Genomic DNA, 18,670 nt, shown 5'->3' on the forward strand with positions numbered 1-18,670 from the left:
ATATATGGGGGTTATGTGCACCCACAATTTTTAATACTGGTATACAGTGCCATTGTCTGACTGGGAATTCAAAGAATATATGGGGGTTACGTGCACCCACAATTTTTGCTACTGCTATACAGTTCCATTGTCTCACTGGGAATTCAAAGAATATATGGGGGTTATGTGCACCCACAATTTTTAATACTGGTATATAGTGCCATTGTCTGACTGGGAATTCAAAGAATATATGGGGGTTACGTGCACCCACAATTTTTGCTACTGCTATACAGTTCCATTGTCTCACTGGGAATTCAAAGAATATATGGGGGTTATGTGCACCCACAATTTTTAATACTGGTATACAGTGCCATTGTCTGACTGGGAATTCAAAGAATATATGGGGGTTATGTGCACCCACAATTTTTAATACTGGTATATAGTGCCATTGTCTGACTGGGAATTCAAAGAATATATGGGGGTTATGTGCACCCACAATTTTTAATACTGGTATACAGTGCCATTGTCTGACTGGGAATTCAAAGAATATATGGGGGTTATGTGCACCCACAATTTTTAATACTGGTATACAGTGCCATTGTCTGACTGGGAATTCAAAGAATATATTGGGGTTATGTGCACCCACAATTTTTACTACTGGTATACAGTGCCATTGTCTGACTGGGAATTCAAAGAATATATGGGGGTTATGTGCACCCACAATTTTTAATACTGGTATATAGTGCCATTGTCTGACTGGGAATTCAAAGAATATATGGGGGTTACGTGCACCCACAATTTTTGCTACTGCTATACAGTTCCATTGTCTCACTGGGAATTCAAAGAATATATGGGGGTTATGTGCACCCACAATTTTTAATACTGGTATACAGTGCCATTGTCTGACTGGGAATTCAAAGAATATATGGGGGTTATGTGCACCCACAATTTTTAATACTGGTATATAGTGCCATTGTCTGACTGGGAATTCAAAGAATATATGGGGGTTATGTGCACCCACAATTTTTACTACTGGTATACAGTGCCATTGTCTGACTGGGAATTCAAAGAATATATTGGGGTGACGTGCACCCACAATTTTTGCTACTGCTATACAGTACCATTGTCTCACTGGGAATTCAAAGAATATATGGGGGTTACGTGCACCCACAATTATTGCTACTGCTATACAGTTCCATTGTCTCACTGGGAATTCAAAGAATATATGGGGGTTATGTGCACCCACAATTTTTAATACTGGTATACAGTGCCATTGTCTGACTGGGAATTCAAAGAATATATGGGGGTTATGTGCACCCACAATTTTTACTACTGGTATACAGTGCCATTGTCTGACTGGGAATTCAAAGAATATATTGGGGTGACGTGCACCCACAATTTTTGCTACTGCTATACAGTGCCATTGTCTCACTGGGAATTCAAAGAATATATGGGGGTTATGTGCACCCACAATTTTTAATACTGGTATACAGTGCCATTGTCTGACTGGGAATTCAAAGAATATATGGGGGTTACGTGCACCCACAATTTTTAATACTGCTATACAGTTCCATTGTCTCACTGGGAATTCAAAGAATATATGGGGGTTATGTGCACCCACAATTTTTAATACTGGTATACAGTGCCATTGTCTGACTGGGAATTCAAAGAATATATGGGGGTTATGTGCACCCACAATTTTTACTACTGGTATACAGTGCCATTGTCTCACTGGGAATTCAAAGAATATATGGGGGTTATGTGCACCCACAATTTTTAATACTGGTATACAGTGCCATTGTCTGACTGGGAATTCAAAGAATATATGGGGGTTACGTGCACCCACAATTTTTAATACTGCTATACAGTTCCATTGTCTCACTGGGAATTCAAAGAATATATGGGGGTTATGTGCACCCACAATTTTTACTACTGGTATACAGTGCCATTGTCTGACTGGGAATTCAAAGAATATATGGGGGTTATGTGCACCCACAATTTTTAATACTGGTATATAGTGCCATTGTCTGACTGGGAATTCAAAGAATATATGGGGGTTACGTGCACCCACAATTTTTGCTACTGCTGTACAGTTCCATTGTCTCACTGGGAATTCAAAGAATATATGGGGGTTATGTGCACCCACAATTTTTAATACTGGTATACAGTGCCATTGTCTGACTGGGAATTCAAAGAATATATGGGGGTTATGTGCACCCACAATTTTTAATACTGGTATATAGTGCCATTGTCTGACTGGGAATTCAAAGAATATATGGGGGTTACGTGCACCCACAATTTTTGCTACTGCTATACAGTTCCATTGTCTCACTGGGAATTCAAAGAATATATGGGGGTTATGTGCACCCACAATTTTTAATACTGGTATACAGTGCCATTGTCTGACTGGGAATTCAAAGAATATATGGGGGTTATGTGCACCCACAATTTTTAATACTGGTATATAGTGCCATTGTCTGACTGGGAATTCAAAGAATATATGGGGGTTATGTGCACCCACAATTTTTAATACTGGTATACAGTGCCATTGTCTGACTGGGAATTCAAAGAATATATGGGGGTTATGTGCACCCACAATTTTTAATACTGGTATACAGTGCCATTGTCTGACTGGGAATTCAAAGAATATATTGGGGTTATGTGCACCCACAATTTTTACTACTGGTATACAGTGCCATTGTCTGACTGGGAATTCAAGGAATATATGGGGGTTATGTGCACCCACAATTTTTAATACTGGTATATAGTGCCATTGTCTGACTGGGAATTCAAAGAATATATGGGGGTTACGTGCACCCACAATTTTTGCTACTGCTATACAGTTCCATTGTCTCACTGGGAATTCAAAGAATATATGGGGGTTATGTGCACCCACAATTTTTAATACTGGTATACAGTGCCATTGTCTGACTGGGAATTCAAAGAATATATGGGGGTTATGTGCACCCACAATTTTTAATACTGGTATATAGTGCCATTGTCTGACTGGGAATTCAAAGAATATATGGGGGTTACGTGCACCCACAATTTTTGCTACTGCTATACAGTTCCATTGTCTCACTGGGAATTCAAAGAATATATGGGGGTTATGTGCACCCACAATTTTTAATACTGGTATATAGTGCCATTGTCTGACTGGGAATTCAAAGAATATATGGGGGTTACGTGCACCCACAATTTTTGCTACTGCTATACAGTTCCATTGTCTCACTGGGAATTCAAAGAATATATGGGGGTTATGTGCACCCACAATTTTTAATACTGGTATACAGTGCCATTGTCTGACTGGGAATTCAAAGAATATATGGGGGTTATGTGCACCCACAATTTTTAATACTGGTATATAGTGCCATTGTCTGACTGGGAATTCAAAGAATATATGGGGGTTATGTGCACCCACAATTTTTAATACTGGTATACAGTGCCATTGTCTGACTGGGAATTCAAAGAATATATGGGGGTTATGTGCACCCACAATTTTTAATACTGGTATACAGTGCCATTGTCTGACTGGGAATTCAAAGAATATATTGGGGTTATGTGCACCCACAATTTTTACTACTGGTATACAGTGCCATTGTCTGACTGGGAATTCAAGGAATATATGGGGGTTATGTGCACCCACAATTTTTAATACTGGTATATAGTGCCATTGTCTGACTGGGAATTCAAAGAATATATGGGGGTTACGTGCACCCACAATTTTTGCTACTGCTATACAGTTCCATTGTCTCACTGGGAATTCAAAGAATATATGGGGGTTATGTGCACCCACAATTTTTAATACTGGTATACAGTGCCATTGTCTGACTGGGAATTCAAAGAATATATGGGGGTTATGTGCACCCACAATTTTTAATACTGGTATATAGTGCCATTGTCTGACTGGGAATTCAAAGAATATATGGGGGTTACGTGCACCCACAATTATTGCTACTGCTATACAGTTCCATTGTCTCACTGGGAATTCAAAGAATATATGGGGGTTATGTGCACCCACAATTTTTAATACTGGTATACAGTGCCATTGTCTGACTGGGAATTCAAAGAATATATGGGGGTTATGTGCACCCACAATTTTTACTACTGGTATACAGTGCCATTGTCTGACTGGGAATTCAAAGAATATATTGGGGTGACGTGCACCCACAATTTTTGCTACTGCTATACAGTGCCATTGTCTCACTGGGAATTCAAAGAATATATGGGGGTTATGTGCACCCACAATTTTTAATACTGGTATACAGTGCCATTGTCTGACTGGGAATTCAAAGAATATATGGGGGTTACGTGCACCCACAATTTTTAATACTGCTATACAGTTCCATTGTCTCACTGGGAATTCAACGAATATATGGGGGTTATGTGCACCCACAATTTTTAATACTGGTATACAGTGCCATTGTCTGACTGGGAATTCAAAGAATATATGGGGGTTATGTGCACCCACAATTTTTACTACTGGTATACAGTGCCATTGTCTCACTGGGAATTCAAAGAATATATGGGGGTTATGTGCACCCACAATTTTTAATACTGGTATACAGTGCCATTGTCTGACTGGGAATTCAAAGAATATATGGGGGTTACGTGCACCCACAATTTTTAATACTGCTATACAGTTCCATTGTCTCACTGGGAATTCAAAGAATATATGGGGGTTATGTGCACCCACAATTTTTAATACTGGTATACAGTGCCATTGTCTGACTGGGAATTCAAAGAATATATGGGGGTTATGTGCACCCACAATTTTTACTACTGGTATACAGTGCCATTGTCTGACTGGGAATTCAAAGAATATATTGGGGTGACGTGCACCCACAATTTTTGCTACTGCTATACAGTGCCATTGTCTGACTGGGAATTCAAAGAATATATGGGGGTTATGTGCACCCACAATTTTTACTACTGGTATACAGTGCCATTGTCTGACTGGGAATTCAAAGAATATATGGGGGTTATGTGCACCCACAATTTTTAATACTGGTATACAGTGCCATTGTCTGACTGGGAATTCAAAGAATATATGGGGGTTACGTGCACCCACAATTTTTAATACTGGTATACAGTGCCATTGTCTGACTGGGAATTCAAAGAATATATGGGGGTTATGTGCACCCACAATTTTTAATACTGGTATATAGTGCCATTGTCTGACTGGGAATTCAAAGAATATATGGGGGTTACGTGCACCCACAATTTTTGCTACTGCTATACAGTTCCATTGTCTCACTGGGAATTCAAAGAATATATGGGGGTTATGTGCACCCACAATTTTTAATACTGGTATACAGTGCCATTGTCTGACTGGGAATTCAAAGAATATATGGGGGTTATGTGCACCCACAATTTTTACTACTGGTATACAGTGCCATTGTCTGACTGGGAATTCAAAGAATATATTGGGGTGACGTGCACCCACAATTTTTGCTACTGCTATACAGTGCCATTGTCTCACTGGGAATTCAAAGAATATATGGGGGTTATGTGCACCCACAATTTTTACTACTGGTATACAGTGCCATTGTCTCACTGGGAATTCAAAGAATATATGGGGGTTATGTGCACCCACAATTTTTAATACTGGTATACAGTGCCATTGTCTCACTGGGAATTCCACAAATAATTTGGGGATTCATTCACCCTACATCTCAGGCTCTTGCCATATTCACCCAGGTTGTCAGTGCTGCACCAGCTCGTTCCCAGACAGCTCGGCCCGAAAAACACGTTACCTATATAGAGGATTTGGACAATGAAGACAACATGTTCTAAATCTAATGTCTGCACCTTCTCCAGAATTAAAATAAAGGCAGCGTTTAACTTTCAAATAGCACTGCACAAAGGAAGAGCTTATCAGCTTGTCTCATGACATGCTACTGAAAAGTTTCATTTGTGTATCTTAATGTAAATATAGTTGTATAAGCTTTTTGGGTTTTAGGCACTGCCAAGTTATTTATTACCACCCGCTCCCTTATAATGATGATGACGCCAAAGTCACTGTGGGTGTTCAGAGCTCACAGCTTTGGGTGACATTTGTCTTGCTCTCTGTCGGTACCAGCTGTCTTTTTGGATACCGTAAAGTTATGTTGACTTTATTAACAGCTATAGAAGCTTTAGCCAGGTTGTGACGGTGTGTAACCCTAACAACACTAAGTGGGATACACATTAATAGTCAGTCTATGTACGCTAAACGTATCACTGAAGTAATTTTTTTTCCCTCTCCCCTAATATAAGAAAGGAACAGACATTAGACCTAGACCGGGGTTCGAGGCTTGAAAAAATCCAGTATTATTTGTTCTTCATGATGTGAAATATGTGTTGAAAAGCAACCCAAGATGAAGTCAGCCATGTGTGCCAGTGTGTTACTTGGCATGCCTTTGCTGGCCCCAACTGTAAGGGTCACTCTCCATTTCCTCCATTTTCCACTCCCCTTCACACCATTTGTGGTGAAGCAATGGGATGCACTGAAGTGCACCCTCTAGCCTCGTGTGGGATAGGGACATCAGATGCCACTCCAACCCCCTCGTCTTCCTCCGCCAGCCAACGGTGCGAAGATGAGAGGAGTGTGCTCTGAATGTTTTCTGCCTAGCAGAGGCTAGTTCTCACTTACGAAAATGGCCCCACTTTGACCTGTATATCAGGCACAATGGTGTAGGTTTCAAAGAAACATGGCACCAACAAGTTGGAAAACGTGGGCCATGCGTGGACCGTGTTTGAGTCTGGCAAGCTCCAGATCTGCTACCAGGTTCCAGCCATTATCACAGGCGCAAAAATGCCAGGCCCCAGGTGTAGCAGGGAAAAAAAAATGCCATCTCAGCCAGGATGGCATCCCTGACCTCGGAGGCACTGTGCTGTCTGTCCCCCAAGCTGATCAGTTTCAGCACGGCCTACTGACATCTCCCCATGCCAGTGTTACAGTGTTTTCCGCTAGTAGCTGGGGTGGAGGTTGCAGCTTCGTAGGGTTTCAGTCTACTCCTGCCATGAATTTTGGCCTGGGAGAGGAGATAGGCCACCCCAGTTTGCACCCGGGGAACAGACTCCACCACATTCACCCTGCCTGTCATTAAAGATAAGCACTGCAGCATCCCTGACCACAGGCGCTTGTCCATGTGTCGGTGGTCAAGTGGACCTTGCAGCAAAGCGCAGAGCTCTGGGCCCGACTGATGTTATGGGACACATGCAGGCGCAAGGCAGAGACAGCACACCAAGAGAAGTAGTAACGGCTAGGCCCAGCATAGGGAGGTGCCCCAGCTGCCATCTGCTGACGGAAGGCCTGGGTCTCCAGAAGCATAAACAAACACCAACATCTCCAGGGCCAGCAGTTTATCGATGAGGCTGTTACAGGCTTGGGCATGGGGGTGGGTTGTATTGTACTTCTGCCTGCAATGAAAAGCTTGGGAAATGTGGAGTGGCTGGGAAGAGGCGCATGATGGTGCAGGCCAAAAGGGCGCATGAGGGTGAACTCCCCAATGTGTCAGAGATAGGTGTGTAGGTGTCCTTGCATCATATACTTGCACCATATTTGGCTTTGGAAGTTAATTTTGTGCCAAAAAGTGGTTAAGACAGCGATCCCTCAGCTACTCCCGTTACACTGTCTATTGAAGTTACCATCTGTGGAAGTGGACCACCATTTCTAAGATCCCAAAGGAAGCAGGCAAGAGATGTGCAGTTCAGAAAAAAAGATGAGAAAATAAGTTTAGGCTGTAGAGCACAGAGGGATCGGAGAGGACAGAGCTGGTGTCGGCCAGGTATTCCCACAACATGCGCCTATACTTGTCCCTCCTGGTGACACTAGGCCCCTGAGTGGCAGTAATTTGTCCAGGGGGGCCATTAACGTGTTCCAGACCTAGGAATAAGTCTTCCATCAGGGTAGAGTTTTGCATGCCTTTGCTTCTACCCACTGTTTTTGCTGCTTAGCTTCCCTCCACATCTACTCTGCTTTCACCCCTAAACATCACCCCAGTTTATGCCTTTGCTTCTACCCAGGTTTTTTGTTGATTTAGCTTCCCTCTACATCTACACTGCTTTAGCCCCTAGACATCACCCCTGTCCATGTGGGGTCGGTGGCCTCGTCATCCACCAACTCCTCTTCCAATTGCGCACTGCCCCCTTACTGCAAACCGCACATGACCACAGCTTGCCTTGATGGCAACTGTGTCTCATGATCCCCACTTAGGTCCAGACAAGTCGGTGGCGGGTCCAAAACCCCAAAATTGGAAGGAAATGGCAGATGCTGCAGTATTTCTAACACCTGTTCCTGGTGCTCGGGCCTGGTCTGTGTTGTACCCTGCACCCTGCTTAACGCATCTGCCATATCCGAAGTTGTGCTGAGCGCATGCTAATGTTTCGTGTCCAGTGCAATGGATGGGATGGGATTTCACATAAGTCTGCCACCCATGGCCACTCATGGTTGAGCAACTGAGGGAGTTGACTTTGACGAACCCGAGGGTTTTGGAGTTGGAACTACATCAAAGGTCTGTGCTGCTCACACACTCTGCTCAACACATGATATGTTTAGTGCCAGCAGTGTGGAGACGTCGCACAACAGCCGTTGTTCCAGCAGGTACAGGCGTTGTAGGAGTGCATAGAGGCTAGCAGCGGCAACTATACACTTTAAAAACTATCCGCACAAGCGCCACACTTTCACCAGTAGCTCAGGAACATTGGGGTACCTTTTTCAAAAGATTAGCAGCAATGAGTTAAAAACGTGGCCCAGGCATGGAATATGTTGCAGGCTGCCAAGCTACAGAGCCAATCCCAGGTTACGGCCATTATCACACATGACAACATGCCTGGGCCCAGGTGCAGTGGCAAAAACCACATTGCCGTCTCATCGAGGATGGCATGACTCACTTTGTAGGCAGTGTGCTGTCTGGCCCCCAAGCTGATGAGCTTCAGCACGGCCCGCTGACGTCTCCCCACACCAGTGTTGCAGCGTTTCCAGCTCGTAGCTGGGGTCAATTTAACAGCGGAGGAGGGTGGTGTTTCAGCCCTCCTCCCAGGAATGTTGTGTGGGGAGACAAGTCAGGCCACCACATTTTGCGACCCGGTCCACGCCTCAACTACATTCAACCACTGTGCCCAAATTGAAAGGTAGCGTCCCTGTCCGCATGCACTTGTCCATTCGTAACTGGTCACATGGAACTTTAGGGCTAAGCGCTGAATTTAGGGACCGCCTCATGTTTGGGGGAAAGTGCTGGTGTGGACGGCACAGTGCGGTGGCGCAGTAGACACTCTGCCCAAAAAGGGCAGAGTGTCCCCCAGCCGGGATTCCAACATCTCCTGGGCCAGATTTCTTGAGATGAGGCCGTTGAAGCCTTGGGCATGTGGGTGGGTTGCGCTGTACTTTAGCATGAAATGAAAGGCTTGGGAGATGGGGAGTTGCTGGGAAGAGGCGCATGATGGCGCGGGCAAAAGGAGAAATGGCAGGAAAAGGTGAGGATAAGGGTGAACTCCCCAAAGTGTCAGAGGCAGATGTGGAGGTGTCCTGGCTCCTGGTCTGGACTGCAGCGCCAGCCCTGTCAACAGTGGAAGAGGCAGTGGCCGCCAGGCCAAACGACGATTATCCTGCGCTTGCTCTCACCCACTGAGCCCAGGGCTTGCCTTCCAAATGATGGCACCCGCAAGAGGTGGTGAGATTCCTCTCCGCAGATCTCCAAACCATCTTGGACTTGCAAATTGCACTAAATTTGTCATGTAACTGACATGTATATGATGAGTCTATCCATTGTCTGTTCATTTTGGTGAAAGTCAGCCTGTCAGCTGACAGACAGCTGTGCTTGTCAGTGATGATGTCACCGGCTGCTTGTACCCCCAGTTTTTGCTGCTTAGCTTGCCTCCACATCCACACTGCTTTTGCCCCTACACATCACCCCTATCCATGCCTGTGCCTCTAGCCATAAGTCTGCCACCCATGGAAACTCATGGTGCAGAAAGTGAGGGAGCTGACTCTGAGGAACCCTTGGGTTTTGTAGCTGGTACTCCATCAAAGGTCTCTGCTGCTCACACACCCTGCTGAACATACGGTATCTAGGGTTAGAGCGTGTGGTGACCTCGCACAACAGTAGGTGCTTCAGGCAGATGTAGGCCTTGCTGGAGTGTATTGCGGCTAGCTCCAGGTACTGTAGACTTGGGAAAGTGGGTGTCCAAGTGCCGCACTTTCACCCTTAGCTCAGCTAATTTGGGGTATGTTTTTAAAAATCATTGCACCACTACATTGAACATGTGGGCCAGGCATGGAACGTGTTGGAGGCTGGCAAGCTCCAGAGCCCTCCAACAAGCTAAAAAACCTGGCCCCAGGGGCAGCGGGGATAAACAAATTGCCATCTCATCCAGGATGGCATCCCTGACCTCAGAGGCAGTGTGCTGTCCGTCTCCCAAGCTGATGAGCTTCAGCCCAGCCTGCTGACGTCTCCCCACACCAGTGTTGCAGCGTTTTCAGCTCGTAGCTGGGGTAAATCTAACAGCGGAGGAGGAGGAGGGTGGTGTTTCAGCCCTCCTCCCAGGAATGTTTTGTGGGGAAACAAGTCAGGAAAATTCTTGAAACGGGAGAGTTTTGCATCTTTGCCCTTGCTGCCTATGGACATCCCTTTGCCTCTAGCCACCATTTTCCCTGCTTTGCTTGCCTCCACATCCACACTGCTTTTGCCCCTAGACATCACCCCAGTCCATGCCTTAGCTTGTACCCCCAGTTTTTCCTGCTTAGCTTGCCTCCACATCCACACTGCTTTTGCCCCTAGACATCACCCCAGTCCATGCCTTAGCTTGTACCCCCAGTTTTTCCTGCTTAGCTTGCCTCCACATCCACACTGCTTTTGCCCCTAGACATCACCCCAGTCCATGCCTTAGCTTGTACCCCCAGTTTTTCCTGCTTAGCTTGCCTCCACATCCACACTGCTTTTGCCCCTAGACATCACCCCAGTCCATGCCTTAGCTTGTACCCCCAGTTTTTCCTGCTTAGCTTGCCTCCACATCCACACTGCTTTTGCCCCTAGACATCACCCCAGTCCATGCCTTAGCTTGTACCCCCAGTTTTTCCTGCTTAGCTTGCCTCCACATCCACACTGCTTTTGCCCCTAGACATCACCCCAGTCCATGCCTTAGCTTGTATCCCCAGTTTTTCCTGCTTAGCTTGCCTCCACATCCACACTGCTTTTGCCCCTAGACATCACCCCAGTCCATGCCTTAGCTTGTACCCCCAGTTTTTCCTGCTTAGCTTGCCTCCACATCCACACTGCTTTTGCCCCTAGACATCATCCCTATCCATGCCTCTTCCCCTAGCCATAACTCTGCCACCCCTGGAAACTCATGGTGCAGAAACTTTGGTTGCTGACTTTGAGGAACCCTTGGGTTTTGTAGATGGAACTCCATCAAAGGTCTGTGCAGCTCACACACCCTGCTCAAGATATGGTATTGTAGGGTTTCAGCGTGTGTGAATGACGGACAACAGCCTGTGTTTGGACAGATGTAGGCCTTGCTAGAGTGTTTTTAGGCTAGCAGCGACTCCTGTGCACTTGCAAAAGTGGGCGCACAAGCGCCGCATTTTCAACAGTAGCTTCGGTACATTTGGGTATGTTTTTAAAAAACTTTGCACCACTAGGTTAGACGTGGGCCAAACATGGAACGTGTTGGAGGCTGGCAAGCTCCAGAGCCGCTACCAGGTTCCAGCCATTATCACAGGCGTAAAAATGCCAGGCCCCAGGTGTAGCAGGGAAAAAAAAATGCCATCTCAGCCAGGATGGCATCCCTGACCTCGGAGGCACTGTGCTGTCTGTCCCCCAAGCTGATGAGCTTCAGCACCGCCTGCTGACGTCTCCCCACACCAGTGTTTTAGCGTTTGCCGCTAGTAGCTGTGGTGGAGGTTGCAGCGTCGTAGGGTTTCAGTCTACTCCTGCCATGAATTTTGGCCTGGGAGAGGAGATAGGCCACCCCAGTTTGCACCCGGGGAACAGACTCCACCACATTCACCCTGCCTGTCATTAAAGATAAGCACTGCAGCATCCCTGACCACAGGCGCTTGTCCAAGTGTCGGTGGTCAAGTGGACCTTGCAGCAAAGCGCGGAACTAAGGGCCCACCTGATGTTGAGTGACACGTGCTGGTGCAAGGCGGGGACGCCACACCGGGAGAAGTTGAGACGGCTAGGGACGGCATAGTGAGGTGCCACAGTTGCCATCAGGTCCGGGAAGGCGGGAGTTTCAACAAGCCGGAACGCCAACCTCTCCTGGGCCAGCAGTTTAGCGATGTTGGCGTTCTAGGCTTGCGTGGGTGGGTGGTTAGCGGTGTATTTCTGCCGGCACTCCAATGTCTGAGAGATGGTGGGTTGTTGTAAAGAAGCGCCTGATGGTGCCTTTGATGGTGCAGGAGAAGGAGATAAGACAGAAACAGGGGAGGATGAGGGAGAAGTCAACAAAGTGGCGGAGGCAGATGAAGTGATGTCCTGGCTCGTCCTCTGGAGTGCATCGCCAGCACTGTGAGCAGAGGCAGTGGCATGAACGGCGGGCGACGTTTGTCCTGCCGTTGCTGCCTGCCACTGATTCCATTGCTTGGATTCCAAATGACGGTGCATTGAAGTGGTGGACAGGTTGCTCTTCTCAGGGCCCCTACTCGATTTCGAGAGGCAAATTGTGTAGACGACACTATATCTGTCCTCGGCGCATTCCTTGAAAAAACTCTACACCTTCAAGAAACGTGCCCTCGATGGGGGAGTTTTTCTGGGCTGGGTACAAAAGGGAACATCTTCGGACATTCCGGGTCTGGCCTGGCTTCGGCAAAGCAGCTGACCTCTGCCTCTGGACATGTCTCTGCCTCTAGCTACCCTTTTTGGTGCTGCACCTGCCTCAACATCCACACTACTTTCCCAGCTTGACATCTGCCTTGTCCAGGTGGGGTCGGTGTCCTCGTCGTCCACCACCTCCTCTTCCAACTCCTGTCTCGCCTCCTCCTCCTGCACAATGCGCATGTCAACTGGCTGCCCTGACAGCAACTGCGTCTCATCGTCGTCGATGAGGGTGGGTTGCTGGTCATCCGCCACCAAATCGACCGGAGATGGAATGGAGGAGACTCTAGTGTTTGAGCATCTGGACACAGATACTCGTCTGTTAGGTCCGTGGAATCGCGAAATGGAGGGGCAGGTTGCGGTACAGTCAAAGGAAGGGAGAACAGCTCTGGGGAGCAGGGACAGTTGGGGTTATTGTTCTGAGAAGATTGGGAATTTTGGGTGGAAGGAGGACAAGACTGTTGGGTAAGAGGAGGTAGAGGCTGACTGGCTGGTGGACAATGTGCTTTAAGCGTTATCCGACAGCCATTGCAAGACCTGTTCCTGGTTCTCGGGCCTACTAATCTTTGTACCATTCAGCCTAGTTAATGTGGAACTTTTGTGCAAAGCGCAGAACTTAGGGCCCGCCTGATGTTAAGGGACACACGCTGGTACAAGGCTCAACTCACCCTAAGTGCCAAAAACACTGCTGGTGCAAGGCTCTACTCATGCCAAGGGCCTCAATCTCTGCTGGTAGCTCAGCTTAAGGTCATGTAACTTTGTTTGGAAGGGCTCATGTTAAGGGCTAGAAAAGTGAATTTTGGAAGGTCTTACCACATCACACACACACACACACACACACACACACACTCAAAATGACAGTTAAGGGTGAGGGCTTTTGGAATTCCCATTGCCTATTCCATTTGTGGTTGTCATGGGGAACGTGATTTAAAGGGGTGGTTGTTACTGTTTGTTGAGCTTAAATTGGGGTTTGTGTCCATCCATTTGGGGAGTAAAGAAGGTTTCCAGGTATTTTCCCACTTTGATAGAGGTTTTTTTGAATGTGGAAAGTGTGTAGTTGTTAGGCAGTGATGTTGGGGTAATAGAGGGTCTTTGGTGTGTTAGATGCCCCCAGGCATGCTTCCCCTGCTGTCCCAGTGTCATTCCAGAGGTGTTGGCATCATTTCCTGGGGTGTCATAGTGGACTTGGTGACCCTCCAGACACGGATTTGGGTTTCCCCCTTAACGAGTATCTGTTCCCCATAGACTATAATGGGGTTCGAAACCCGTTCGAACACACGAACATTGAGCGGCTGTTCGAATCGAATTTCGAACCTCGAACATTTTAGTGTTCGCTCATCTCTAAAGATTACCATTCTCTACAGTAGGTCTGGTCTCCTTGGTCTTTAACTGTTGAGGGTTAGCTCACCTAAAGAAGTTTTAGAAGAACTTATTTTAGCAATGCATCCAGACAAGCATTTGCAGTATAATGTTTTAATGATTGCAAACTAAGCAACACATTTATCAGTTCTTATGCAAACGCATACTACAAAAAAAAATATTAGTTTGGAAGCGGTCTTATTTTCTTCAGTTTTAAAGATCAATGTTTGGTTTCATAAATATTTCAAATCTGTATCTTATAACTTTTTTTGTTTTAGAAACACCAGTGAAAAAACATGAAGAAGAACCAGATAAAATTAAAAAAGGTATTGTTTTTTATTCCACATATTCTATAACAGCTTTTTAATTCTTAAAATCAATAATATTTGAATTGAAAAAAAATCCTTGAATGTTCTGGAAGAATATGTACAGTGCCTTGTGAAAGTATTCGGCCCCCTTGAACATTTCAACCTTTTGACACATTTCAGGCTTCAAATATAACGATATCAAATTTTTATATTTTGGGGAAGAATCAACAACAAGTGGGACACAATTGTGAAGTGGAACGAAATTTATTGGATATTTTAAACTTTTTTAACAAGTAAAAAACTGAAAATTGAGCGTGCAAAATTATGCAGCCCCCTTGCGTTAATAATTTGTAGCGCCAACTTTTGCTGCGATTACAGCTGCAGGTCGCTTGGGGTTTGTCTCTATCAGTTTTGCACATCGGCAGACTGAAATTCTTGCTCATTCTTCCTTGCAATTTTCAGTTCTTTCCACAGATTCTTGAATGGATTCAGGTCTGGACTTTGACTTGGCCATTCTGGATATGTTTATTTGGGAACCATTCCATTGTAGATTTTGCTTTATGTTTTGGATCATTGTCTTGTTGGAAGATAAATCTCCGTCCCAGTCTCAGGTCTTTTGCAGACTCCAACAGATTTTCTTCCAGAATGTTCCTGTATTTGGCTCCATCCATCTTCCCATCAATTTTAACCATCTTCCCTGTCCCTGCTGAAGAAAAGCAGGCCCAGAGCATGATGCTGCCACCACCATGTTTGACAGTGGGGATGGTGTGTTCAGGGTGATGAGCTGTGTTGCTTTTACGCCAAACATATCGTTTTGCATTGTGGCCAAAAAGTTTGATTTTGGTTTCATCTGACCAGATCACCTTCTTCCACATGTTTGGTGTCTCCTGGGTGACTTGTGGCAAACTTTAAACAAGACTTTTTATGGATATCTTTGAGAAATGGCTTTCTTCTTGCCACTCTTCCATAAAGGCCAGATTCTTGCAGTGTACAAGTGATTGTTGTCCTATGGACAGATTCTCCCACCTCAGCTGTAGATCTCTGCAGTTCATCCAGAGTGATCATGGGCCTCTTGGCTGCATCTCTGATCAGTCTTCTCCTTGTTTGAGATGAAACTTTAGAGGGACTGCCGGGTCTTGGTATATTTGCTGTGGTCTGATACTCTTTCCATTTCAAAATGATTGCTTGCACAGTGCTCCTTGGGATGTTTAAATCTTGGGAAATCTTTTTGTGTCCAAATCTGGCTTTAAACTTCTCCACAACAGTATCTTGGTCCTGCCTAGTGTGTTCCTTGGTCTTCATGATGCTCTCTGTGCTTTAAACAGAACCCTGAGCCTATCACAGAGCAGGTGCATTTATATGGAGAATGGATTACACACAGGTGGATTCTATTTATCATCATCAGTCATTTAGGACAACATTGGATCAATCAGAGATCCTCACTGAACTTCTAGAGTAAGTTTGCTGCACTGAAGATAAAGGGGCCAAATAATTTTGCACGCCCTACTTTTCAGTTTTTTATTTGTTAAAAAAGTTTAAAATATCCAATAAATTTTGTTCCACTTCACAATTGTCTCCCACTTGTTGTTGACTCTTCCACAAAAAATTAAAATTTGATATCTTTATGTTTGAAGCCTGAAATGTGTCAAAAGATTGAAAAGTTCAAGGGGGCCGAATACTTTCGCAAGGCACTGTATATGTATAAAAACCTTATGTGCTACAGAGACATCAAGAGGAATTCCCTCTTGTCTTGGATGTAGAACTAAAAAAGACACCATACTCTACATTTATACGACATATACACTAGATACTATTAAAATGATAAGATATTTATTTTATTATTGTAGGAAATAGTATGTGGTGCTAATATTAATATGATTTTTTTTAATTATGATTTTGCAGTACCATTGAAAACAATGAAAAAAGAGAAAGTTGAGCAGAAGAAAGGTGTGTGCAACAATTTATTTAAAGTGGTTGCCTCAGAAGGGCAATGTCTTTTTAAAATGGAGATGGCAATATATACCAACATAGCTATAGGTAAAATAGGGATATTTAGGTTCCACCCCCAGAGTCCTAAATTGAGGGGGATCATCCACTTGGGACTGTGTTTCACAATTTGGGACTGTCCTAGCAAGTTAGAGATCTCTGTAAACTATTTCAGGTGACAAGCTGCCACAGGCCTGGCTTCTAAAACCCAAAGTCATCACCTTCTATACCAAGGAAAGTTATGGCCAACCATAGTTTTGTTTTGCAGCAAACTGGACATGGTTGATGCAGTATTACAAAGAAGAGGAGTTTTCCAGGCTAAAACCTTTTTTACGCTAAGGGCCCACGGGATGTCCTTAAGCAAAAAAGTACTGCGGGAAAAACCAAGGCGGCAGCGCATCGCAGTTATTCCCACAGCGCTTTAGACAGAAAGTTTGCTGAGTTTTCCTTCGTGGACTTTCTGTTACAATTATACCTATGGGGAAACTGCCGGAGTCTTTGTAATAATTGACATGCTGCAATTTCCAAAACCGCACCAGTTTTGAAAATTACGGTGTATCTGCATACTACATACAACAGAGAAAAAATGGATGTTGTAATAGTTATGTTGATAGCTTTTTACAGTATGTCTTCAATCACTTAAAAAAAACAAGTGAAAGGAAACATTTTGAAACTTAAAGGGGTTATCCAGCTTCCAAAAATTCTGCAAAAATATCCCCAGTAGTCCTAAATACTCACTGTTCCCCTTTTTAGCCTTTACTTGGTTTTGTTTCACTTGCTGCTCCTTGTATCACTGCTATTTACATACTGTGAACATGTGAACAAACTACATTTCCCATGATTCATCTGTCTGCTCTCACTCTCTGTATATTCCTCCCTTTCCCACTCTCACCTGCAATGAAATCACAGGTAATAAATCACTCCCACATCTGAGGTCACATGATGCTGTGATGTTTTGTCTGCAAGCTTACTCTCTCCCCCCCTCCCTCGTCCCTATGAGAGCAATGGAATCATTGCAAATGTGGTTGGTTCACATATTCGCTGAATGTAAATAAGTGATACAAGGAGCAGCAAGTAAAATAAAGCCAAGCAAAGGCTGCTCAAAGGAATAGTAAGTACTTAGCTCTGTAGTGGATGTATTTGCAGATATTTTTGGGAAGCTGAATAACCTTTTTAAATTTCAAGTCATGTTATGTTCATCGCCTTTTTCATACAGTATAAAACTGCATTCTTCAATACATTTTTAATAATACCTGATGTCTTCCTTAGTAACACCAGCAAAAAAAATTGACAAAAAGCCAGCTGTAAAAGGTGAGTAATTTTATGCCATATTTCTGTGATATGCTTGTGTTGTTCTCTGTTGCTGCATGCCTGACTCACTGTGACTGTTTCACTAACCAGTTTGGGCCCGCTCACTAGGCCCGATGACTTCTTATCCTACGGTTTTCTTAGGTAGTACTATGATGATATTACAAATGTGCTGTCTGTGGATTTCCATGAGTACACAGCACAGTTCTACAACCCCTTTGTTCTAGTAACCAGTAAGGCAATTGCTCACAAATTCCCAACAATGGCATCTTATAATTCATAGCTATTTATGCTTTAAGAGGATCTTTCACCTCCTGGGGTACATGTGGTGTAATACACCACTAGAAAACTGGCTTTCCCATTCTGTGTCGCTGCTGAAGAGCTATCGGTGCCATTACTGTAGCTCTTCTCTGTCAGAAGGGCGTTTTTGACAGTCTGTCAGGAACACCCTTCTTCACAGTAGAGACTGTTGCGCTGTACTGTTAGAAGGAGCGTTCCTTACCACCCGGTGATGACGTTCCTCATCGCTCAGCGTCATCACTAGGTGGTAAGAAACGTCTCCTCTCACAGTATAGCACAATAGACGTTACTGTGACAAGGGGCATTCCTGACTGACTGTCAGAAACGCCCTTCTGACAGTGAAAAGCTACGGTACTGGCACCCTTACCAGTATCGGTACTCTTCACCCGAGGCACAGAACAGGAGAGGCAATAGTGTGCCGAATTCTGTACACTGTTGGCTTTCTAGCGGTGTATTACACCGCATGTGCTCCAGAAGGTGAACGGTCCTCTTTAGCCCTGTAAGGATGCAGAGTAGCATTAGTGCTAGTACGTTGATGCTTGGTGACTTTTTTGATACTTTCCTTTCCTGCGTTACAAATTTCATAACTTTTTTATTTTCCTATTAACACAGCTAGCGAGGGTTTGTTAT

At 44.8% G+C, this 18,670-nt stretch overlaps 1 protein-coding gene across 23 annotated transcripts in view; it reads left to right on the forward strand.

Moving 5' to 3' along the window:
• LOC142197592 (uncharacterized) overlaps positions 1–18,670 on the forward strand; it is a 490,495-nt gene that overhangs the window by 362,491 nt on the left and 109,334 nt on the right. For all 23 annotated transcript variants that reach the window (XR_012715324.1, XM_075267993.1, XM_075268011.1 and 20 more), the window contains 3 exons: positions 14,417–14,464; positions 16,349–16,393; positions 17,702–17,743. Coding sequence is in view for 22 of the 23 variants with exons in the window: in XM_075267993.1 (XP_075124094.1) it covers positions 14,417–14,464; positions 16,349–16,393; positions 17,702–17,743 (135 nt within the window). In the remaining variant the exon portion in view is untranslated. The remainder of the gene's footprint in view (positions 1–14,416; positions 14,465–16,348; positions 16,394–17,701; positions 17,744–18,670) is intronic.

Source organism: Leptodactylus fuscus, chromosome 3, assembly GCF_031893055.1.
Source record: "Leptodactylus fuscus isolate aLepFus1 chromosome 3, aLepFus1.hap2, whole genome shotgun sequence".
Taxonomy (NCBI): domain Eukaryota; kingdom Metazoa; phylum Chordata; class Amphibia; order Anura; family Leptodactylidae; genus Leptodactylus; species Leptodactylus fuscus.